The following is a 17,897-nucleotide window of genomic DNA, read 5'->3' on the forward strand; positions in this document are numbered from 1 at the left end:
CTTCCTGCTCCGTCACCGCTTCCAGGAGAACCATTGCCCGGCCCCTTCGCGTGGGGCGTTTCCCTGACGGCTCAGAAAAAAACAAACCCCCGTCGCCTGGGCCATGGCTGCGGGTAACGCCGTGGAAAACCTCCAGGAGGAGACCACCTGCGCCGTCTGCTTGGATTTCTTCCGCGATCCCGTCATGCTCCTGACTTGCGGCCACAATTTTTGCCGCCGTTGCCTCGATTGTTGCTCCACAGATGCCTCTGGGGTCGGTTCCTGCCCCCAGTGCCGTTTACCTTTCTCTCGCGATGGCTTCCGTCCCAACCGGCAACTGGCCAATGTGGTGGCCGCCGTCCAGGAGTTGGCAACGCCAGTGGGGGACGAGATTTGCCGGCGGCACCAGCAACCCCTCACGTTTTATTGTCGCCGGGATGGGATTCTCCTCTGCGCCGCCTGCGCCGAGCATCACCCACACCCCACCGTGCCCAGCGAAGAGGCTGCTCGTGAGTACAGGGTGAGAAAAACCCCGTCTCTAACGCCCTCTCTCTGCCTCAGTGACCCTAAAAACCCAATTTCCCTTAAAACTCAGCCCTAAAAATACGTAGTTTCAGATGGGGCAAAGATTTTTCTTCTTTCCGGGGGGGGGGGGGGGGGAGAAGCACTGTGACCATCCAAAAGTCAAAATTAAGCTGAAATGCTGCAATTTGCTGAGGGTTCAGTATGAAATAGGGTGGGAAGGTGGAAGTTTGGAAACCGAAACTCTAAATATCAGGGATTTAAAGGCTCCTGCTCTCACACAGCGCCTGCGCCGTGGGGGGTTCCTGCTCTGCTTCCGGGAGCAGAGGGGAAATGGGGGTCCCCAAAGAAGGGGGGGGGTCCAGACCCAGCAGGGTGTGCAAGGAGAGGGGAGAAAGGGGGGCTGTGGTGTTTAAGGGGCTCACAGGGACTTTTTAGGAGCTGGTGGGGACTTTTTAGGGGGAGTCTTGGAGAGATGGAGCGTCCCAGCCTGTCTGGGAGACCTGTAGTGGCCATATAACACTATATATTTATATATTTACACAGATAATGTGTAGATATACATATAGAATAGCTATAAAACTAATTATACCATGAGCATTCGTGCGCATACCTGCTTCAGCACAGCTGGAGAGGAGGAGGAGGAGGAGGATGGGGCTGCCAGAGCTGGCCGTATGCAGGGTGCTTTAGGAGTCCCAGCCCCCCTTTACCCCCCCCCGCCTCCAGGAGCCAAACCCCCTTTTTCCCCGGTTGCAGGAGCGATTCGCAGCTTCCCTAAAAGCCCTGCAAGAGGAGGACGAGCGACGCGCCGGGCTGGTGGTGGCAGCAGAGGAGATGAGACGGGAGATGCTGGTAGGTGCTCCTGCTGTCGGGGTGCACCGTGGGGGGGCAAACTGCTTCATCCCCCCTCTAGCATCCTCCTCCTCTTCCTTCATCCCCCAGACTCGAGTGGATGCTGAGAAGCAGAAGCTGCTGGTGGTGCTGGAAGGGCTTCGTCGGGCACTGGGCGAGCAGGAATCGCGGTTTTTGATCCGTCTGGGGCGTCTGCGCCGAGGGCTGGAGGAGCAACGCCGCAGTGAAGCTGCCGAACTGGCCCGGCTCCGGCAACGCCGCACTGAGCTCCAGGCCAAGTGCCGGCAACCAGATGGTGACCTCCTACGGGTGAGCCAAATCCTGCCCCAAAAATCCCTCTGTTTTCCCCCTTTTTGGCTTTTATTCAGAGGCAAATAAGCCCTGAGCATCTCTCTCCCTTCCTCTCCAGGATGCCCAAATCACCCTCAGCAGGTACCGGGGCCAAAAAACATCATCAGGAACAGCTGTTTTGGGCCAAAATTCCTCTGGGTTTGGGGTTTCCTCCTCACCCTTTCCCCCATCCCTCCTCACATCTTTCCCCCCCGCAAGGATTTTGCTTTTGAGTTGGGGGAGGTTGGTGGTTGATCCCAAGCTTGGTGGCCATGGGGGTCTCCCATCACACCTTGTAGGAGCTGGAGCCTTTCCCGGGGAAATAAAGCTTCCCCCGTGGTTTTTCACCACAGGGAAGGGAAACGTGGGGGTTTCTTGGCACTAAACACCCCAATTTGCCTCCCCCCGAGGTGCACGGAGTGGAAGGCACAACCGTCGCTTCCACCAATGCCGGAGCTGGAAGCAGAGCTTGAGGATTTTGTCTTGAAAACCAATGTGCTCACAGAAGCGGCGACGCAGTTTAAAGGTATTTGGAGGGTAAAAAATGGCAAAAAAAGAGATTTAAATAAGCAGAAAGAAGAGTTTGGAGGGGGACTGAAGGGGGTAAAGACCACCCAGAATTAGCCAAGTTTAGCTGGAAGGTCCAAGCATCGCCCCTTTAATTTAAAAAATCGCCCAACGATGCCCCTTTAATTTAAAAAAAAAAAAATAAAAAAAAATCAGGGATTTATCCTCTTTATAGCAGCCTTAGCGGGTGGGAAGCTGCAGAGGGCTGCTGGCTGTTAATTAGCACCCAAATTATAACATTAATTAGGTGGGGAGGGAGGGAGGCAATGCCCCACACAAAGGGAGTCTGCGTGGGATGGGGAATGGCGGGGATGTGGGGCAGCCCCAGGGCCAGACCCAGGGGTAGGAGTCTCCGGGGTCATCTTCTCTTTCTAGCCATCGTGGGGTGCCCACCGGAGGAAGACTCGGGGGGATATCGGAGAGGTGAGTCAGGCTCCAGCGCCGATGGTTGGGTTCCGTTCCTGGGGCTGATGCTCAGATTCAGCGTCATGAGCTGGGTCGCGGCTGCAAAAGCTGGAGCTGGTGCTTCAGGTGCAAGATTTGAAGCTGATGCTCCAGTGCAACATCCAGCCTGGATCCTCAAGGGTGATATTTGGAGCTGAAGCTCCGGTGCAAGGCTTGGGGCTGATGTTCAGACGCGTCATTTGAAGCTGATGCTCCGGTCTAACATTTAGAGCTGATCATTTAGTGCAATATTTGGAGCTGTCGCTTTGGTGTGACACCCAGGGCCGATGCTCAGGTGCCATATTTCGAGCCAATGCTCTTTTGCAACACCTGGAGCTGATGCTGCACCTGGGAATGATGCCTGAGCGCAATGTTTGGAGCTGACACCCCTCTCCCCCCTCCTCCAGCAACCGTGACGCTGGACCCGGCCACAGCTCACCCCCAAATCCTGGTGTCAGCAGACGGCCGGACCGCGGGACGTCGGGAAACCCCCCAGGCTCCTCTTCCCTCAGGAGCCGAGCGATTTGAGTCTCTACGTTGCGTTTTGGGGCGTCAGGGTTTCGCCGGGGGCCGGCACCGTTGGGCCGTGGAGGTTCGTCCTGGTCCCGACTGGGCGCTGGGGGTGGCTCGTGAGTTCGTCTCCCGTAAAGGTTGTTTCGGTCTCAGCCCTGAACGAGGGGTTTGGGCTGTGGGGCAGTGGCTGGGGCAGCTGCGGGCTCTCACCTGGCCCAGCCCCACATCTCTGCCCCACAGCTGCGTGCCCCGGCGCATCGAGGTGACTTTGGATTACGCCATGGGGCGGGTGGCTTTTCGCGATGCCGACAGCGAAACTGAAATCTTCGCCTTCCCCCCAGCTGCTTTCGCTGGCGAACGACTGCGGCCGCTGCTGTGGCTGGGTGAGGGGCCAGCTCTGCTCACCCTCTGCCCCTGAGCCCCCCAAAAATCCCACCCTTCCACCCCCTTGACCACCCCTTCACTCAATAAACAGCCCCCACACCCCTCCCAACCCCATTTGCTTTTCCTTTTAACACCTAATTTAGCAGAATTAATCACATTTCACCCCCCTGCTCCTCGATGGGTTTGCACAGACTCAAAAGTCCCCTGAAAATACAATTTTTTGCAGCTCTGCTGGGCAGTTTTCCAGTGAAAATAAGCCTTGAAAAGGGAAAAAACCCAAGGGAATATCTTGCTCCCCACTGTGGCTTCACAGCTCTCACCCCAAACCCCTTCCCCAAAGCAAAGCCCACCCTGAATGCACATTTTTCACTCATGTAATTATTATTTTTTAAAGAGGGGGGGGTAAAGAAAGAGAAGGAAATTGCACAGGAACCCAGAGCAGAGCAGGATTTTGCATGCTGGGGAGAGGGGCTGTACTCAATAGATTATTTTTTTTTTTTGCCAATTTTTGTTGGGTTTCTCCCCCCTCATCACACTACATTTCCTTGTGAGAAAATACCCTCAATAGGAGAACGAGGAGATTTTTGTTTCCCCAGCTGTTCGTTAAAGGAAACAAGACCCAGAAAAACAGGGAGAACCCCTAAAAAACATGAGAGCTCAAATTTGAGGAAGAAAAGGGGCTTTGTTGCTGCTGGTAGATGCCTCGTAGGAAGGTTTTGCAGACGGAGAATTCTCAGCTTAAGATTTGCACAGAAATTAGGGGAAATGGGATAAAACCACTTCTTGCGCCTCCCAGGATGACTCAAGGCTGGGGCCTCCCCGTGGTTTTGCAATCGCTGCCAGAATGTGAGCGGAGAGAGAAGCCGTGGATAGGATTTCATCCCCATTTCACCACCTATGAGTGACCAGAAGGGGGAAAAATAAACAAAAGCAGCATCTTAAGACAGCAAGAAGGCATTATTAGGGTTAAACCATGTAATAAAGCGCTGTTATCAGGCAGCACAGGCAAGATTGAGCGCGTCTCTGCCTCTTACAGCCCCAAGCACACTGCCTCTGCTGCCAGAATTCCCTCCCCGCGGCCGCAGAGAATCGTGACTTTGGTCTGAGGAAGAGGTGAAACCACAGGGAAAGGCAGTGGGGAAGGTGTCTTTTTTCATCTTCAGGGCCCCAACTAGGCAGCAGCAACTTTAAATAAGGCCCTTGACAAACCCACAACATTGCAGCTCACTGCTAAACCCAAATTACAGCCCAGCTCAGTTTGTAATTAGTCATTGTCCCGCTTGATTCATGACAAGGTCATGTCACCCTCGAAACACAAGAGCTTGTTAACAGCACAAGGTCCATCGATGCTTCACGTAAATCAAAGTGCTTCTTCACAGTGTCCTGCTCCAATGAGCTTCCAACACTCTATTTCCTCTGAAAGGCTTAATAGATAGTTAATTTGAAAGTCCATGCAGGAAAAATAAAGCATAAACACACAAAAAGTTGCCTTTCTGCATAGTTCAGCAGGCCCAAAGCCAGTTCTGCAGCACTGGGGAAGGGGGAAAAAAAATCAACCTCTTTTCACTTGAAGGCACTTCACAAGATTCACGTCAGCAGTTTGGACGGCGGCTCGCTTAGCATGGAGGGCACAAAGCCCCCATTCCTCCAGCAGCGCCAGCAGACGTGCCTCGCAGCCCTCCTGCAGAGCTGCCACTGCTGCCCCGTGCACCCCAAAGCCCGCCTGGATAACAGAGAAACGCCGCACTAACCCACGGAAAAAGGCCACGGGGAGCAGTTTAGGGTTTTTCTTCTGTGAGAGACGGAGTTTTTTCCACAGCGCTAGAGATCTAGGAGGAGCCGGGCGCATTTCGGGGGGGTTTGGGGCTGGAGAAGGGGCGTTTTGGCGTTTCTTGTTACCGGTCGCCACCGCCGCTTGCTTCGCCCGCGCCATCCCGCCGAACTCTTCCCGCCAAGCCCCGCGCCCCGCCCCCTATAAGCCGCCGACGCGCTCTGATTGGCTGCTCCCTACTCCATCGCGGAGCCCCATTGGCTACTTCCTCTCCCACTAACCCGCCCCAGAGCGGACCGGAGTGAGGACTGAGCAGCCGGCGAGGGGCAGCGGAGGCGGAGGGACGGACCTGAGTGAGGACTGCGGGGCCCTCCGGGGGCGGGGGCGGGGGCGTTAAATCTCCCCCGGGGTCCATTTTAAGTGGAAAAAGGCAGATTTTGGGGAACTGGGTTTGACTCTATTCGGGTTAATAATTGATGGGTGTGTATAAAACTGGGGCTCAAAAGACGCTTTTTAAAATCACCAGCTCGTTATACCCAAAATACACCAATTCGGGCATATTTCACCCCAAAATACAGCTCCAGTGTGAACCAAGGGGGTGTCGGGGCTTTTAATTCTCTGGTTTTGGGGAGGTTTGTCCCGTTTTGGGCATTTTCCCTGGGGGGGGGGGGGGGACAGCCAGCACACTGGGAAATGGGCGTTTTCCTATTTTCCACCCTCAAAATGGTGCGCGCAGGGAAGAAAACCCCCAATTGGGGCAGAATTGATTAACAAAAAAGGGGCTGCGCACTGCTGCCTCGAGGCAAAAGTGCTGAAAAACCCCAAACCACCTTTTCTTTGTGTGTGGATTTTCCCCCTTTTAAGTGAAAATAAAAAGATTTGGTGTTTTTAGCCCCAGCAGTGGAAGTGGAGAGGAAACAGCTCCAAAAATATCCCTATAACCACCAGGATTTAACCCAAATCCTGCTTGAAGGGGGGCAGAAATCCCTCCCAGTGTCACCAGTTTGCCCAGTTCCCCCCACATTGCCCTTTTCCCCTCTTTTTATCCCAATTCATTGTGATAAAATTTCATAATTTAATTTCATTTCTTGCATTTCATAACTTCCTCCGCTCTGAAAAGAGGCTTTTTCTCCCCAAAACAAAGCCAAGTGGGACCTTTCTCCCCCCACCCCCCCAAAAAAAAGCCACATCCAAGTGTTTATTTAAGCTAAAAAGGGGCTTTTTTAACACAAAAAGGGGCCTTTTTAGCAGCAGAAATTATGCCCTGCCCCCCCGGAGCTGGTACTCCAAGGCTGGAATATACGGGGCAGAACGTATAGAGCAGCAAGCGGGCTGTGGTATAGGGCACACCTATGGGGAGGAGACTGTGTGGGCTGCGATATAGGGCCTGGGTATAGTGCCCAGACCCTATAGCCCCATATAGGGACAAACCATGTATATACAGGGCCCAGAGCGCACAATCACATATAGGGACTGGGGCACAGACCCTGTACAGGTCCCTTATACCCCCTACAGACCTCACAGCCCAGTAGAAAGCCCAGAATATAGGGCTTAGACCATATAGGGACCAGGGCATATAGGTCTGTATAGACCCACATAGATCTGTATAGACCCCCTATAGGCTCGTACGGACCCCTATAAATCTGTATAGACCCCCATAGACCTGTATAGACCCCATACAGACCCGAATAGACTCTTATAGGTTCATATAGACCCACACAGACCTGTACAGACCTACATAAACGTGTATAGACTCCTATAGGTTCGTATAGACCCCTATAGGTTCACATATGCCTACATAGACCTGTATAGACCCCCCATAGGTTCATACAGACCCAAATAAATCCATATAAACCTGTATAGACCCATATAAACGCGCACAGACCACTATAGGTCAGTTTATGGCCTGGAGCGCCCAGAGCCACCAGGCTGAACGCAGGGACAAGGCCCCGGAGCGCAATATAGGACCCGAGGGAGCCGGCAGCTGTGGGGCGGCGAAAGAAATCTGAATTTTGGGCTTTTTTTAGGATTTTTTTTTGGTTTTGGCTTTTATTCTGGAAAAGAATTCCTCCGCTCGCAGCCGATTTCCCTCCCCCCACCCCGGTGTCGCTGGGTGCTGAATCCTCGCTGAACCACGCCAAAAAAACCCAACTGAAAACCACAAGAAAAAAAAAAACAAAACCAGAACCACCCAAAAAATGATGGAAAAAGGGGAGGAAAAATAAAAATACAAGCAGAGGGATGGCGCCCGCTAACTCCAACTGGGATCGTAACCCGTCCAGTCCGAGGGGGGGGCGAGATAAACGCGTCGGCCCCGATAAATGAAGCTGACGATGCCGCGATAACCGGCGCGGGGGACGCCGGATTTGAGGTCGTCCATCAACCCCAGGGCTTTGGCAAAGGCTTTGAAGGAATCGCGGCCGCTGTATTGCAAACGGACGGTGCCCAGTTCCCGGCGCCGGTTGCCCTGGAGCTCCTCCACCTTCACCTCGGGAGCGGCGTAAACCTTGGGGAGAAAAGAACGTTCGTACTCCTCCTTTTTGAGGTAAGAAAGATCCAGTTGGGTAAAAGGCACGAAGCGGTCGTTGAGTTTGATAAATTTTAAATATTGATCGAAAAATTGGCCGTGGCTCACTCCTTTCCGACCAAACGTCATGGTCCGTGAGACTTCGGGGCGGATGCAGGAACGATCTCGGCGTTGTTCGGGTTGACGCATCCAATCATCCCAAAAAGCTCGCGGCCATTTGGGTTCAAGTTCATCCCAAAGTTCGGCTAAAAGCAACCAACCCAAACCGGGAAAAAAGTCAGTCCGGTAAAGCAAATCGGCTTGTCCGACATCCACCATTTGTTCTTTCCCGTTGTCGTTCCAAGCAGAGATGCACCAGAGGCTGCGATCGGCCAAAAGGAGGGGAAACGCCGCTTGGAAATACTCGAAAAAATCGGGGGCGATTTCTAAATCGTCCTCCACCACGATGGCGGCGCGGTAACGGAAGGTACGAAAAACCTGACCTAACGCCCACCGGTAATGCCGAGCGATTTTATAATAACCTTGGAATTTACGGTGTTCTGCCGGCACTGGGATATCACTGAGATCGGGCTGACGGATGTGAGCCACGGCGTCGCCATAGGATGCGATAACAGCAGCCGTTTCGGCGTGGCCGCAGTCCTGGCTGACAATGACGGGGAAACGTTGAGCCGACGGCCGGTAACGTAAGAGTTTATCCAAACACCGGCGGACGGTGCTGCGGTCGCAAGCCAGGACCAGCACCGGTAACACCACATCGGCGGCGTCGGTGAGCGGCGGTGGCGGCGGGGGGGAGAGTCTGGGGGGAATTTGTGAAGATTTGGGGGTGATGGGAACCCGCCGCCGCCCCCATAATTGGCTGTAGCGGTGGATTTGGCGCAGGAGTTCTTTTTGCCGTTCCAGTTCGGTTTCGGCGTCTTGAGCCAAACGAATGACTTCGGCCGTTAAGCGGGCGCCGTCGGCGGCGGGGGAAGGCGGGCGGCTCCAGAGGAAGAGGAGGAGGAGGCCGTGCCAGGCGATGAAAAGCGCCGCCCCCCACAACACCAAGCTGCTCTTCTTCAGCATCCTTCAGCGCTCACTCCCACCCCATCGACCTGGGGAGAAAGGGCGGGAAAAAACACCAGAAAAGAGGATTAAAAACACAAGGAAAGGGGTTAAAACCACCAGAAAGAGGGTTAAAAGCACCAGAAAAGGGGATAAAAACACCAGAAAAGGGGGGGGGGAAGAAAGAGGGGAAAAAACACCAGGAAAGGGGGGTACAAAAAAAAAGAAAGGGGGGTAAAAACACCAGAAGGGGGTTAAAAACATCAGAAAAAGGTGTAAAAAAAAAAAAAGGGATTAAAACCACCAGAAAGAGGGGAAAAATCACCAGAAAGGGGGGGGTAAATCACCATGAAATGGGGGAAAAACACCAAAGAGAGGGGGAAAAACACCAGAAAGGGAGGAAAAACCACCAGAAAGGGGGAAAAAAAAAAAGAAAGGGTGTTAGAAACACCAGAAAGGAGGTTTAAAACACCATAAAGAGGGTTAAAAACTCCAGAAAGGGGGGTAAAAGCACCAGGAAAGGGGGTAAAAACACCCCAAAGAAGGGCAAAAACTCTAGAAAGGGGGGTAAAAACACCCAGAAGGAGGGTTAAAAACCCCCTTTTTACCCCCAAAGTGGGGCTGGATGGGGACAGAGACCCCCCAAGGGCGGTGTCCCCCAAAATATCCACTAAAACCCCCTCAAAACGTGCTACAACCTCCCGAAAAAGAGGAATTTCCTCCCACCCCCTTGGAGAGAGGAAGCGAAACCGCGCGGCCCCGGAGCCTCCCAGCAGAAACGTGGCACCGCGATAAAAAAAACCCAACATTAAATAGGTTGAAAAAAAAGCAAATTATAAAGCCCAAATGTCCGGGCAGAGTCCGCTCCCGTTAAACGTTAACCCCGGCGAGGATTCGCCAGCACAAAGGTGTGGGGGGGGGCGGGTGCTGAGGCGGGGGCAGTTGAAAATGGGGGAGAAATCCAAAAATATATAAAATTTGAGCACTAAAATGTTCACAAAAAACACGTTTTCAGGGTGTTTTTACTCACCCGGAGCCTGGTCCCCACTCCTGCCGGCAAGATGTGAATGAGGGAAGGGGAGGGGGGGATAAAGGGAGGGAGGGAAGAGGGGAATTAAGAGGAAAAAAATAAGAAAAAAAAATAAGGAACAGGGAAAAAAAAGAGAATATAAAAGGGGGGGGGAAGCCATTTATTAACTTGGGCACACGTGAGCAGCTCAAGGGTTAACGCTGCCGCGGGCCACGTTGGCGGGCGGAAAAAGGGAATTAAAAGAAAGAAAAACACCCAGAAAAGGGGTATTTAAAAGCAAAAAAAGGGGGGGGAAAAGGGGTGTAGAGGGGGAGGAAGGGGGGGGGACCTTGTGGCACTGCAGTTCCCCTCCCCCGAGAGGGGAAGGGTGAGGGCAGAAAGTGCCGGTAACGGTGAAAGCTCCCCGTTCCCGGCCACGAAATGCTGGTCTGGTCCCGGAAAAGCAGCCAGAGAGAAGGAAAAAATAGGTGAAAAGGGAAATTTAACGGATTTTGTGCTTTTTAGCAGGGGGAGGTGCTGGGGTTAAGCTGTACCTGGGGGACTGGAAGCAGCTCAGCCTCACGGCAGCTCAAGTTTTGGCTTAGAATGAAGAGTTTTGGCTGAAAACGCGGGGGGTTTGGCCCCAAATGAGATGGTTTTGGCCCAAAACGTGATGGTTTTGGCCCAAAACGCGTGTTCAGCTGCGGCTTTCCCCGGCGGGGAGGCACAAGCAGGCGGCGAAGCGCTGAGTAAGCAAAGCTGGGGATTCTCCCTGCCCTCGACTTCACTCCGAGCGACCGCTAATTAAATCCAATTAAATCCCCAGGCGCCCCCAAACCCCCCCAGATCTGAGGGCGGGGGGAGAGGAGGTGACATCCCCCCCATTTTTTCCCCCCTCAGGGGTTTTTAGGGGTGAAACACCCCCAAATCCATGAATTCCTGAAGTTTGGGGGGATTTTAATCTCCTTTTCCCCACCCCAGAGGCCCCAAAACCACTAGATTCGTGGCAACCGCCCCCCGCCACTTTTGCGCCACCATCCTTAAATTATTCATTAAATATTCATTTTTAATTAACCCAGGTTCCTTTTTACACCTTGGGGAAAAGCGGCTCCAGCTTTGGTGACACCGAAACCACCCAGAAGGGACCGAGGAAGCGAGCGCTGCTTTCAGGGAACCCCCCACCCCGATTTTTCCAATTTTTCTATGATTTTTCTCCAATTTTTCCACCTTTTCGGCTTCATTTCAGGGGGAGCAACGCCAAAATAAACTGCAACGAGGTGGCTGGATGGAAACAAACCCTCATTTGGGCAAAATTAATCCCTTTTCTACGGGATTCACCGCTGCACATCACCTCAATCTTCCTAAAAATCCAATATTTTTCCCCTTTTTTTTGCCTTTTCGTGAAGTTTTAATCCCCTTCCAGTGGGAATTAGGCGGCGAACAGGTGGGAAAAATGTTTCCCTTCACTCTCCAGGTTAAAATCCTCAGGATTTACCTTTTGTTGCTCGCTCCAGGGGGAGGGGGGTCGCTGGGGTTCCCCCCTCCCCCCCCCGTTTTCCAGAACCGCCGGGGAATCCCTGGGGAATCGGGGGTCGCTGCGTCTCTCCCCTCTCGGAGCTTCCTCGGGGCGTGGGTTGGGGGGGTCAGGGCATGGCGGGGGCTGCGTCTGTCTGTCTGTCCGTCGGTTCGGGGCTCAGCACCCCCCAGCCCCCAGCCATGGGTTGTTTTCTAGGGGGTGGTGTCTCCGGTGAGCTCTAAAAATGAGGGAGAAAAGGTTAAAATGCTCAAATCTCACTTCCCCCCCGCAAGGATGGTGGGGGGGCAAAATCCCCAGGGAGAGGAATTCCTGCAGGGAATGGGGGGAGGGAGGCCTCCTCCCTGCCCCACAGGGACAGCAGATCATGTCCCCGCCCCCAACCCCTACAGGGGGTAGGGGACCCCCCCCAGCCCCACAGCAGCCTCCCCAGCCCTATAGCAGCCCACCAGATCCTCCTAACACCCCCATATGGGGGTCAGAGGAGCCCCCTCAGCCCCCCAGCAGCCCCCCATCCCCTCCTGACACCCCATAGGGCACAGGGGAGTCCCGCTAGACCCATGGCAGCCCCCCGACACCCCGCAGGGGTCTGAACCCCCCGTTCAAGCCCCACCTGACAACCCTATAGGGACCAGAGGAGCCCCCCCAGCCCCATAGCAGCCCCCTCCGTCTCCCCCGACACCCCTATAGGGGTCATAGACCCCCCCAGCCCCTCCTGGCACACCTATAGGGGTCAGAGGAGCCCCCCAGCCCCATAGTAACCCCCTCGACACCCCTATAGGGATCAGAGCCACCCCCCCAGCCCCTCCTGACACCCCTATAGGGGTCAGAACCCCCGCCCAGCCCTCCAGCAGCCCCCCCAGCCCCCCTGATGCCCCTATAGGATTGAAGGGAGCCCTCCCAGCCCCATAGCAGCCCCCCGACACCCCTGCAGGGGTCAGAGCCCCCCCTCAGCCCCTCCTCGTACCCCCCCAGGGGCCACCGAAGGTCCCTCCTCCCCTACAGGGCACAGCTCTGGCCCCTCCGCCCCTAGAGGCGACAGCAGAGGTCCCCCCCCAGCCATAAGGGACATGGAGAACCCCCACAGGCCGTATGTCCCCCCCGGTGGGGCACGATCCAGCCCCGCTCCCCGCCTCGGGCCCCCCCGCCCGGTACCAGCGGCGCCTCCCGACAGCGCCCGCCACTTCCGCCCCGCCGCACCGGAAGCGACGCCATGGCAACGGCGAGGCCCCGCCCACCAGCTCCACCCCTCCCCGGAACACCGCGCCCCCTCGAGGCCGGGCCACGCCCCCAGCCAATCACGCTCCCCTATACGGGAGACCACGCCCCCATCTCGCGGCCACGCCCCCACCGCTCGGCCACGCCCCCTCCGCGGCCGACCGCGCCCCCTGCCGGGCTTCCCTAATCGATTAATGGCGTCTTAATTAATCAATTCCTGGAGCGTTTCCCTAATCAATTACTCCCGGCTTAATTAACCAGTCCTGGGGGGGGTGGTGCGGGGTGTCTCCGTTAATTAACCCCTTCGCGCCGCAGGGCTGGGAGGGGAGAAATGACGTAGCGGAAGGGGCGGGCTTGGAGGGGGGCGCGCGCGCGCTCCTGGCAGCGCGGAGGAGGTTGGACGTGTCTGGTCCGGGAGGTGGGGGGGGAATGGGGGGGTCTGGGGGGAACGTGGGGCCATGGGGGGCATTGGAGCGATGGGGGAATGGGGGGTCTGGGGGGCAATGGGGGGTGGTGGGTGGTCAAAAGGGGGGGCTGGGAGGCAATAAGGGGGGGGGCTGGGGGGGCCCTGAGGGGTTTGGGGGTGACGGGGGGCAATGGGGGATCGGGGGTCTGGGGGATTGAGGGGGCGATGGGGGGCAATAGGGGGACTGGGGGGGATGTGGGGCAAGGGGGGTGCATGGGGGTGATGGGGGGTCTCGGGGGGCAATAAGGGGGACTGGGGGGCACTAGGGGGATCGGGGGACTTGGGGTGATAGGAGGGTCTGAGGGGGATTGAGGGGCAATAAGGGGTTATTGGGGGGGGTGGGGGAGCAGTAAGGGGGGCTGGGGGGCAATGGGGGGATTGGGAGTGTAGGGGGGTATTGGGGGGCCGTGTGGGGGACTGGGGGGGCAATGGTAGGGGGGAGATTGGGGCTGGGGGGGGATAATGGGAACTGGAGGGCAGCGGGGGGTGCCAGCAAGAGGGAAAAAGAGGACCCCCCCATGACCCCCCCCGCCTCTTCCCCAGCCATGGAGCCGCCCCCCTCCTGTTTCCAGTCCAGCCTGGATTTTTGCCCTGAATGCGGCTCTGTCCTGCCCCCCCCGGGCCCCTCCAGCACCGTCCCCTGCCCCCGCTGCACCTTCGCTCTCCGCACCGTGGGTCAGTGGTGGCTGGGGACGGGGGGGAGCACCTGGACACCTGGGTCCCCTGGGCACCCCCCCCCGGCCCCCCTGACTTTGTTTTGTCATGTGTGTCCCCCCCCGACAGATTTGGAGGGCAAAGCCGTGTGCAGCAGCATCCAGTTCAACCAGCTGGAGGCGGGGAGGGGGCACGATCCGGCGCCCCACATCGAGGGGCCCCTGGTGAGTGGGCGGGGGAGGGGGGGGAGTGGGGGGGAACCTTACTGGGAGGGGTAAAAGTTTACTGGGAGGGGGCTAAAACCCCAAATTCCAACTGGGAGGGGGAAAAACCTTACTAGGAAGGGGTAAAACCCCACTGGGAGGGGATCCCAGCGCCAAAACCCTACTGGAGGGGGATAAAACCTTACTGGGAGGGGATCCCCACCCCAAATTCCAACTTGGAGGGGGGTAAAACGTTAACTGGGAGGGGACCCTCACCCTAAAATCTCACTGTGGGGGGATAACACCCCACTGGGGTGGGGGTAAAGCCTTACTGGGAAGGGACCCCCCCCCACCCCAAAACCCCACTGGGGGGCAGGTAAAACCCCACTGGGACGGGTCTCCCCCTAAAATGGGGTCCCCAACCCCCCACCATATGAAGCATCAAACTCCTCGTGCCCAGAATATTTGGGGGTGTCCCACCCAGCAGGTCAGATTTACCCCCTCCCCCTTACTGAGCCGGGGGGATGTTGTTGCCCTTCCCCAGGGGCAGGGAATGGGGGGGGAGGGGAGGGACGTGTGTGTGACCCCCAGTAATTTTTTTTTTGGGGGGGGTCAGGTGGAGCGGCGCTGCCCCCGCTGCGGGCAGGAGGGGATGGCTTATCACACCCGCCAGATGCGCTCGGCCGACGAGGGCCAGACCGTCTTCTACACCTGCCCCCGCTGCCGGTGAGGGCTCCCCTCCCCGGCTTTACCCACCCCCCCTCAATTTTGCCCCCCCCACTTTTTCACACCCCCCCCCAGCCATGGGGGGGCACCCTCCAATCACCCCGCCCCCCCCATAACCACCCCCTTGTTTTCCCTGCAGGTTTCAGGAGAAGGAGGATTCATGATGGGGTATTTGCCCCCCGCCGTGGGGTATTTGCCCCACTTGTGGGGTATTTGCCCCCCCATATGGGTAATAAAAGCCCCCAGGTTTTTATTCAAGGCTGCGCTTGGGGGTGTCTCAGTTGTCCCCCCTCCCCAAACTGCCCCCTCAGCCCCTATTTACCCCCCAAAAACTGCTCCTGAGCCCCTCACTGCCCCCCCAGCCTATATCTGCCCCCCAAACTATGCTCTCAGCCCCTATTTCCCCCCCGCAACGGCCCCTTCAGGCCTTATCTTCCCCACCAAACTGTCCCTCCAGCCCGTTTGCCCCCCCAGCCCCTGTTTATCCCCCTAATCTGCCCCCCAGCCCCTATCTACCCCCCACAATTGCTCCCCCAGACCCTGAACTGCCCCCCCCCGCCACTATCTACCCTCCAAACTGCTCCTTCAGCCCCCATCTGCCCTCCACAATCGCCCCCCCCAGCCTTTATCCACCCCCTCAGCCTGTCTCTGACTCCCACAACTGTCCCCCCCCCCCGGCCCCCATCTGCCCCCAAACTGCCTGCTCAGGCCCTATTTGCCCCCTAAACTGGCACCCCAGCCCCTGAATTGCCCCCTCCAGCCCCTCTGTGCTCCAAAACTGCCCCTATCTGCCCCCAAACTGATCTTTAGCCTCCGAATTGCCCTCTCCAGCCCCCATTTGCCCCCCACAGTCACCCCGCAGCCTTTGCCCCGCTGAGCTCTGCGCATGCGCGCTGCGCACCCACGCCGTACGGCGGAAGTGCGTCCGCGTCGGGGGAACGCTTTGTGCGGAGGGCCGACCGGAAGTGCTCCCTCTGCTAACCGGAAGTGGAGGCGGGGGGACGGCGGTGGGCGCTGCACCGGGGCGGTGGCGGCGGCGAGAGCTGCCCGGCCCGGCCCGGCCCTTTCCGCCCCCCGCCCCCTTCTTCCCCGCAACGGGGCCTCGGCACCGGCCGGGACCCCCCGCACCCGCCTCGGGGCAGCCCTCCGCCCGCGTGAAACCATGGCGGAGGCGGCGGACAGCGGCGGCTGCGGCACCGCCACCGTCACCGAGACCGGCGGCGCCGAACCGGTGAGGGCCTGGGGGGCCGCGGGTACCGGGGGCGGGGCTGTAGGTACCGGTGGGGCTGTGGGTACGGAGCGGGGGTGTTGGATACGGGGGCGGGGCCTGTGGGTGCTGGTGGCGGGGGGGTTGGATAGCGGGGGGGACTGTGGGTGACGGGGGCGGGGGGGTGACGGGTGTGGGGACAGGGACAGTGACAGGGGACGTGACCGGGGGCTGGGGCGGGGGGGGGGCGGGACACGCGGTCGAAGATGGGGACAGTGTTGGGGACGGGGGAACGTGACCGAGGGTGTTGGGGACAGCTTTGGGGACAGGGATGGTGTCGGCAGACACGACCATGGCTGTTGAGGACAGGGATGGGGACAGCGGTGGTGTCAGGGGACACAACCAGGGCTGTCGTGGGGACAGTGTCAGGGACAGCGTTGGGGACACAAACGGTGTCAGGGCACACCAGCAGCACTGCTGGGGACAGGGACATTGTCAGGGGACAGGACCAGGGCTGTTGTCGTATAGTGTTGGGGACAGGAAAGGTGTCAGGGGATGTGACCAGGGCTGTTGTGGGACAGTGTTGGGGACAAAGACAGTGTTGGGGACACGACCAGGGCTGCTAGGGGACAGGGACAGTGTTGCAGGACAGGGACGGCACTGGGGACAGGGATAGTGTCAGGGGACATGACCAGGGCTGTTGGGAATAGGGACACAGTTGGGGACAAGGACGGTGTCACGGGACACAGTCAAGGCTGCTGGGGGACGGTGCTGGGGCCAAGGGCAGTGTTGGGGACGTTACCAGGGCTGCTGGGGGAGAGGGACAGCGTCAGGGGACAGGGACTGTGTTAGGAACAGCATCAGTGTTGGGGGACACAGCCAGGGCTGTTGGGGGACAGCGTTGGGGACAGGGACAGTTGTCAGGGGATACAGCCAGAGCCCTTGCGGGTGGCGCTGGGGACACAGGTCAGGGGACACGACCCGGGCTGTTGCAGGACAGCGTCGGTGACAGTGTCAAAGCCCAGAGGGTGGGACAGGGGTGTCCCCGCCGTGTCCCCTCAGTGTCACCACTGCTCCCCCCCCCTCCAGGAGAACCGCAGCCTGACCCTGAAGCTGCGCAAGCGGAAGCCGGACAAGAAAGTGGAGTGGTCAAGTGACACCGTGGACAACGAGCACCTGGGCCGTCGCTCCTCCAAGTGTGAGTGGCCTTGGGGACACTCCTGTCCCCTCCCCGGGGCGCCCAGCTGTCACCCGTGTCCCCTGACGCCCCCTGTTTTTTTTTGCTGTTCCCCCCCAAAAGGCTGCTGTATCTACGAGAAGCCGCGGGCGTTCGGGGAGAGCTCGACGGAGAGCGAGGAGGAGGAGGAAGAGGAGGAGGAAGAGGGGGGAACGCGGGGAGGGGACGAAGGCTGCGGGCACCTCCACTGCGTGCGGGGACATAAAAGGGGACGGGGACGGCGGCGAGGGGGGGGGACAGCTGCGGGGGGGGCAACACCGGGGGGGCCCCAAGCGCTGCCCCCGGCCCCGATGGAGCACTGAGGAACCACCTATGGAGGCTCTCGCTGCCCCCCCCCCAAATATTGACTCTGGGTTTGACCCTCCCCCCTCAAAATCACCCCCCCGCCCAAATCACCTTGGGGGTTGCCCACCCCAAATATTGATGCCTGAGCCCCCCCCAATGGCCCTAAGCCCCCCAAAATCGCTGCCTGACCCCCCCAAAAATATCACTGCCTGACCCCCCAGAACCAAACCCTCCCAAAATATCACTGCCTGACCCCCCTCAAATCGGCACCCCTCCCCCCGCCAACCCCCATCATCTGTCCCCCCCAAGCCCCACACGCACCCCAGTGTTTTGGGGGGATCGTTTTGGGGGGTGTGTGTGTGTCCCAAATCATGCCCCCCGCCCCCTTCCATGGCACCTGTGGGCATTAAAGGTGGCACCGCTGTGAC

The 17,897-nt window shown here is 58.0% G+C and overlaps 4 protein-coding genes across 14 annotated transcripts; 3 read left to right on the plus strand and 1 right to left on the minus strand.

The window, feature by feature from the left end:
* Positions 1 to 47: 47 nt before the first annotated feature.
* Positions 48 to 4,600, plus strand: LOC141735152 (E3 ubiquitin-protein ligase TRIM11-like). 4 transcript variants are annotated; one of them, XM_074567712.1, is made up of 7 exons: positions 48 to 499; positions 1,258 to 1,353; positions 1,444 to 1,662; positions 1,763 to 1,785; positions 2,094 to 2,209; positions 2,626 to 2,673; positions 3,102 to 4,600. In XM_074567712.1, exons 1-7 carry the CDS (start codon positions 104 to 106, stop codon positions 3,623 to 3,625), a joined length of 1,422 nt encoding a protein of 473 aa, XP_074423813.1. In that variant the 5' UTR covers positions 48 to 103; the 3' UTR covers positions 3,626 to 4,600. The 4 variants fall into 4 exon arrangements, with proteins under 4 accessions (XP_074423813.1, XP_074423814.1, XP_074423812.1 ...); XM_074567711.1 differs by having other exon boundaries at positions 77 to 488; positions 1,415 to 1,662; XM_074567713.1 differs by lacking the exon at positions 2,626 to 2,673 and having other exon boundaries at positions 75 to 488; positions 1,415 to 1,662.
* MGAT1 (alpha-1,3-mannosyl-glycoprotein 2-beta-N-acetylglucosaminyltransferase) lies at positions 4,382 to 12,718 on the minus strand. 6 transcript variants are annotated; one of them, XM_074567731.1, is made up of 4 exons: positions 12,629 to 12,694; positions 11,435 to 11,693; positions 9,961 to 9,980; positions 4,382 to 8,980 (listed from the first exon to the last, which is right to left on the minus strand). In XM_074567731.1, the coding sequence occupies exon 4, from the start codon at positions 8,949 to 8,951 to the stop codon at positions 7,614 to 7,616; it is 1,338 nt and encodes a 445-aa protein (XP_074423832.1). In that variant the 5' UTR covers positions 8,952 to 8,980; positions 9,961 to 9,980; positions 11,435 to 11,693; positions 12,629 to 12,694; the 3' UTR covers positions 4,382 to 7,613. The 6 variants fall into 6 exon arrangements, with proteins under 6 accessions (XP_074423832.1, XP_074423833.1, XP_074423834.1 ...); XM_074567732.1 differs by having other exon boundaries at positions 9,961 to 10,388; positions 12,629 to 12,668; XM_074567733.1 differs by lacking the exon at positions 12,629 to 12,694 and adding an exon at positions 12,441 to 12,595.
* Positions 12,719 to 12,990: 272 nt separating this feature from the next.
* On the plus strand, positions 12,991 to 14,998 carry POLR1H (RNA polymerase I subunit H). 3 transcript variants are annotated; one of them, XM_074567854.1, is made up of 5 exons: positions 12,991 to 13,109; positions 13,701 to 13,832; positions 13,941 to 14,035; positions 14,631 to 14,740; positions 14,880 to 14,998. In XM_074567854.1, the coding sequence occupies exons 2-5, from the start codon at positions 13,703 to 13,705 to the stop codon at positions 14,902 to 14,904; spliced, it is 360 nt and encodes a 119-aa protein (XP_074423955.1). In that variant the 5' UTR covers positions 12,991 to 13,109; positions 13,701 to 13,702; the 3' UTR covers positions 14,905 to 14,998. The 3 variants fall into 3 exon arrangements, with proteins under 3 accessions (XP_074423955.1, XP_074423956.1, XP_074423957.1); XM_074567855.1 differs by having other exon boundaries at positions 13,057 to 13,086; XM_074567856.1 differs by having other exon boundaries at positions 13,062 to 13,100.
* A 444-nt stretch (positions 14,999 to 15,442) lies between these two features.
* On the plus strand, positions 15,443 to 17,896 carry PPP1R11 (protein phosphatase 1 regulatory inhibitor subunit 11). Its single transcript, XM_074567816.1, has 3 exons — positions 15,443 to 15,971; positions 17,037 to 17,145; positions 17,248 to 17,896. Exons 1-3 carry the CDS (start codon positions 15,627 to 15,629, stop codon positions 17,484 to 17,486), a joined length of 693 nt encoding a protein of 230 aa, XP_074423917.1. The 5' UTR covers positions 15,443 to 15,626; the 3' UTR covers positions 17,487 to 17,896.
* Position 17,897: the final 1 nt, after the last annotated feature.

This window comes from Larus michahellis, chromosome 29 (assembly GCF_964199755.1).
Source record: "Larus michahellis chromosome 29, bLarMic1.1, whole genome shotgun sequence".
Lineage (NCBI taxonomy): Eukaryota > Metazoa > Chordata > Aves > Charadriiformes > Laridae > Larus > Larus michahellis.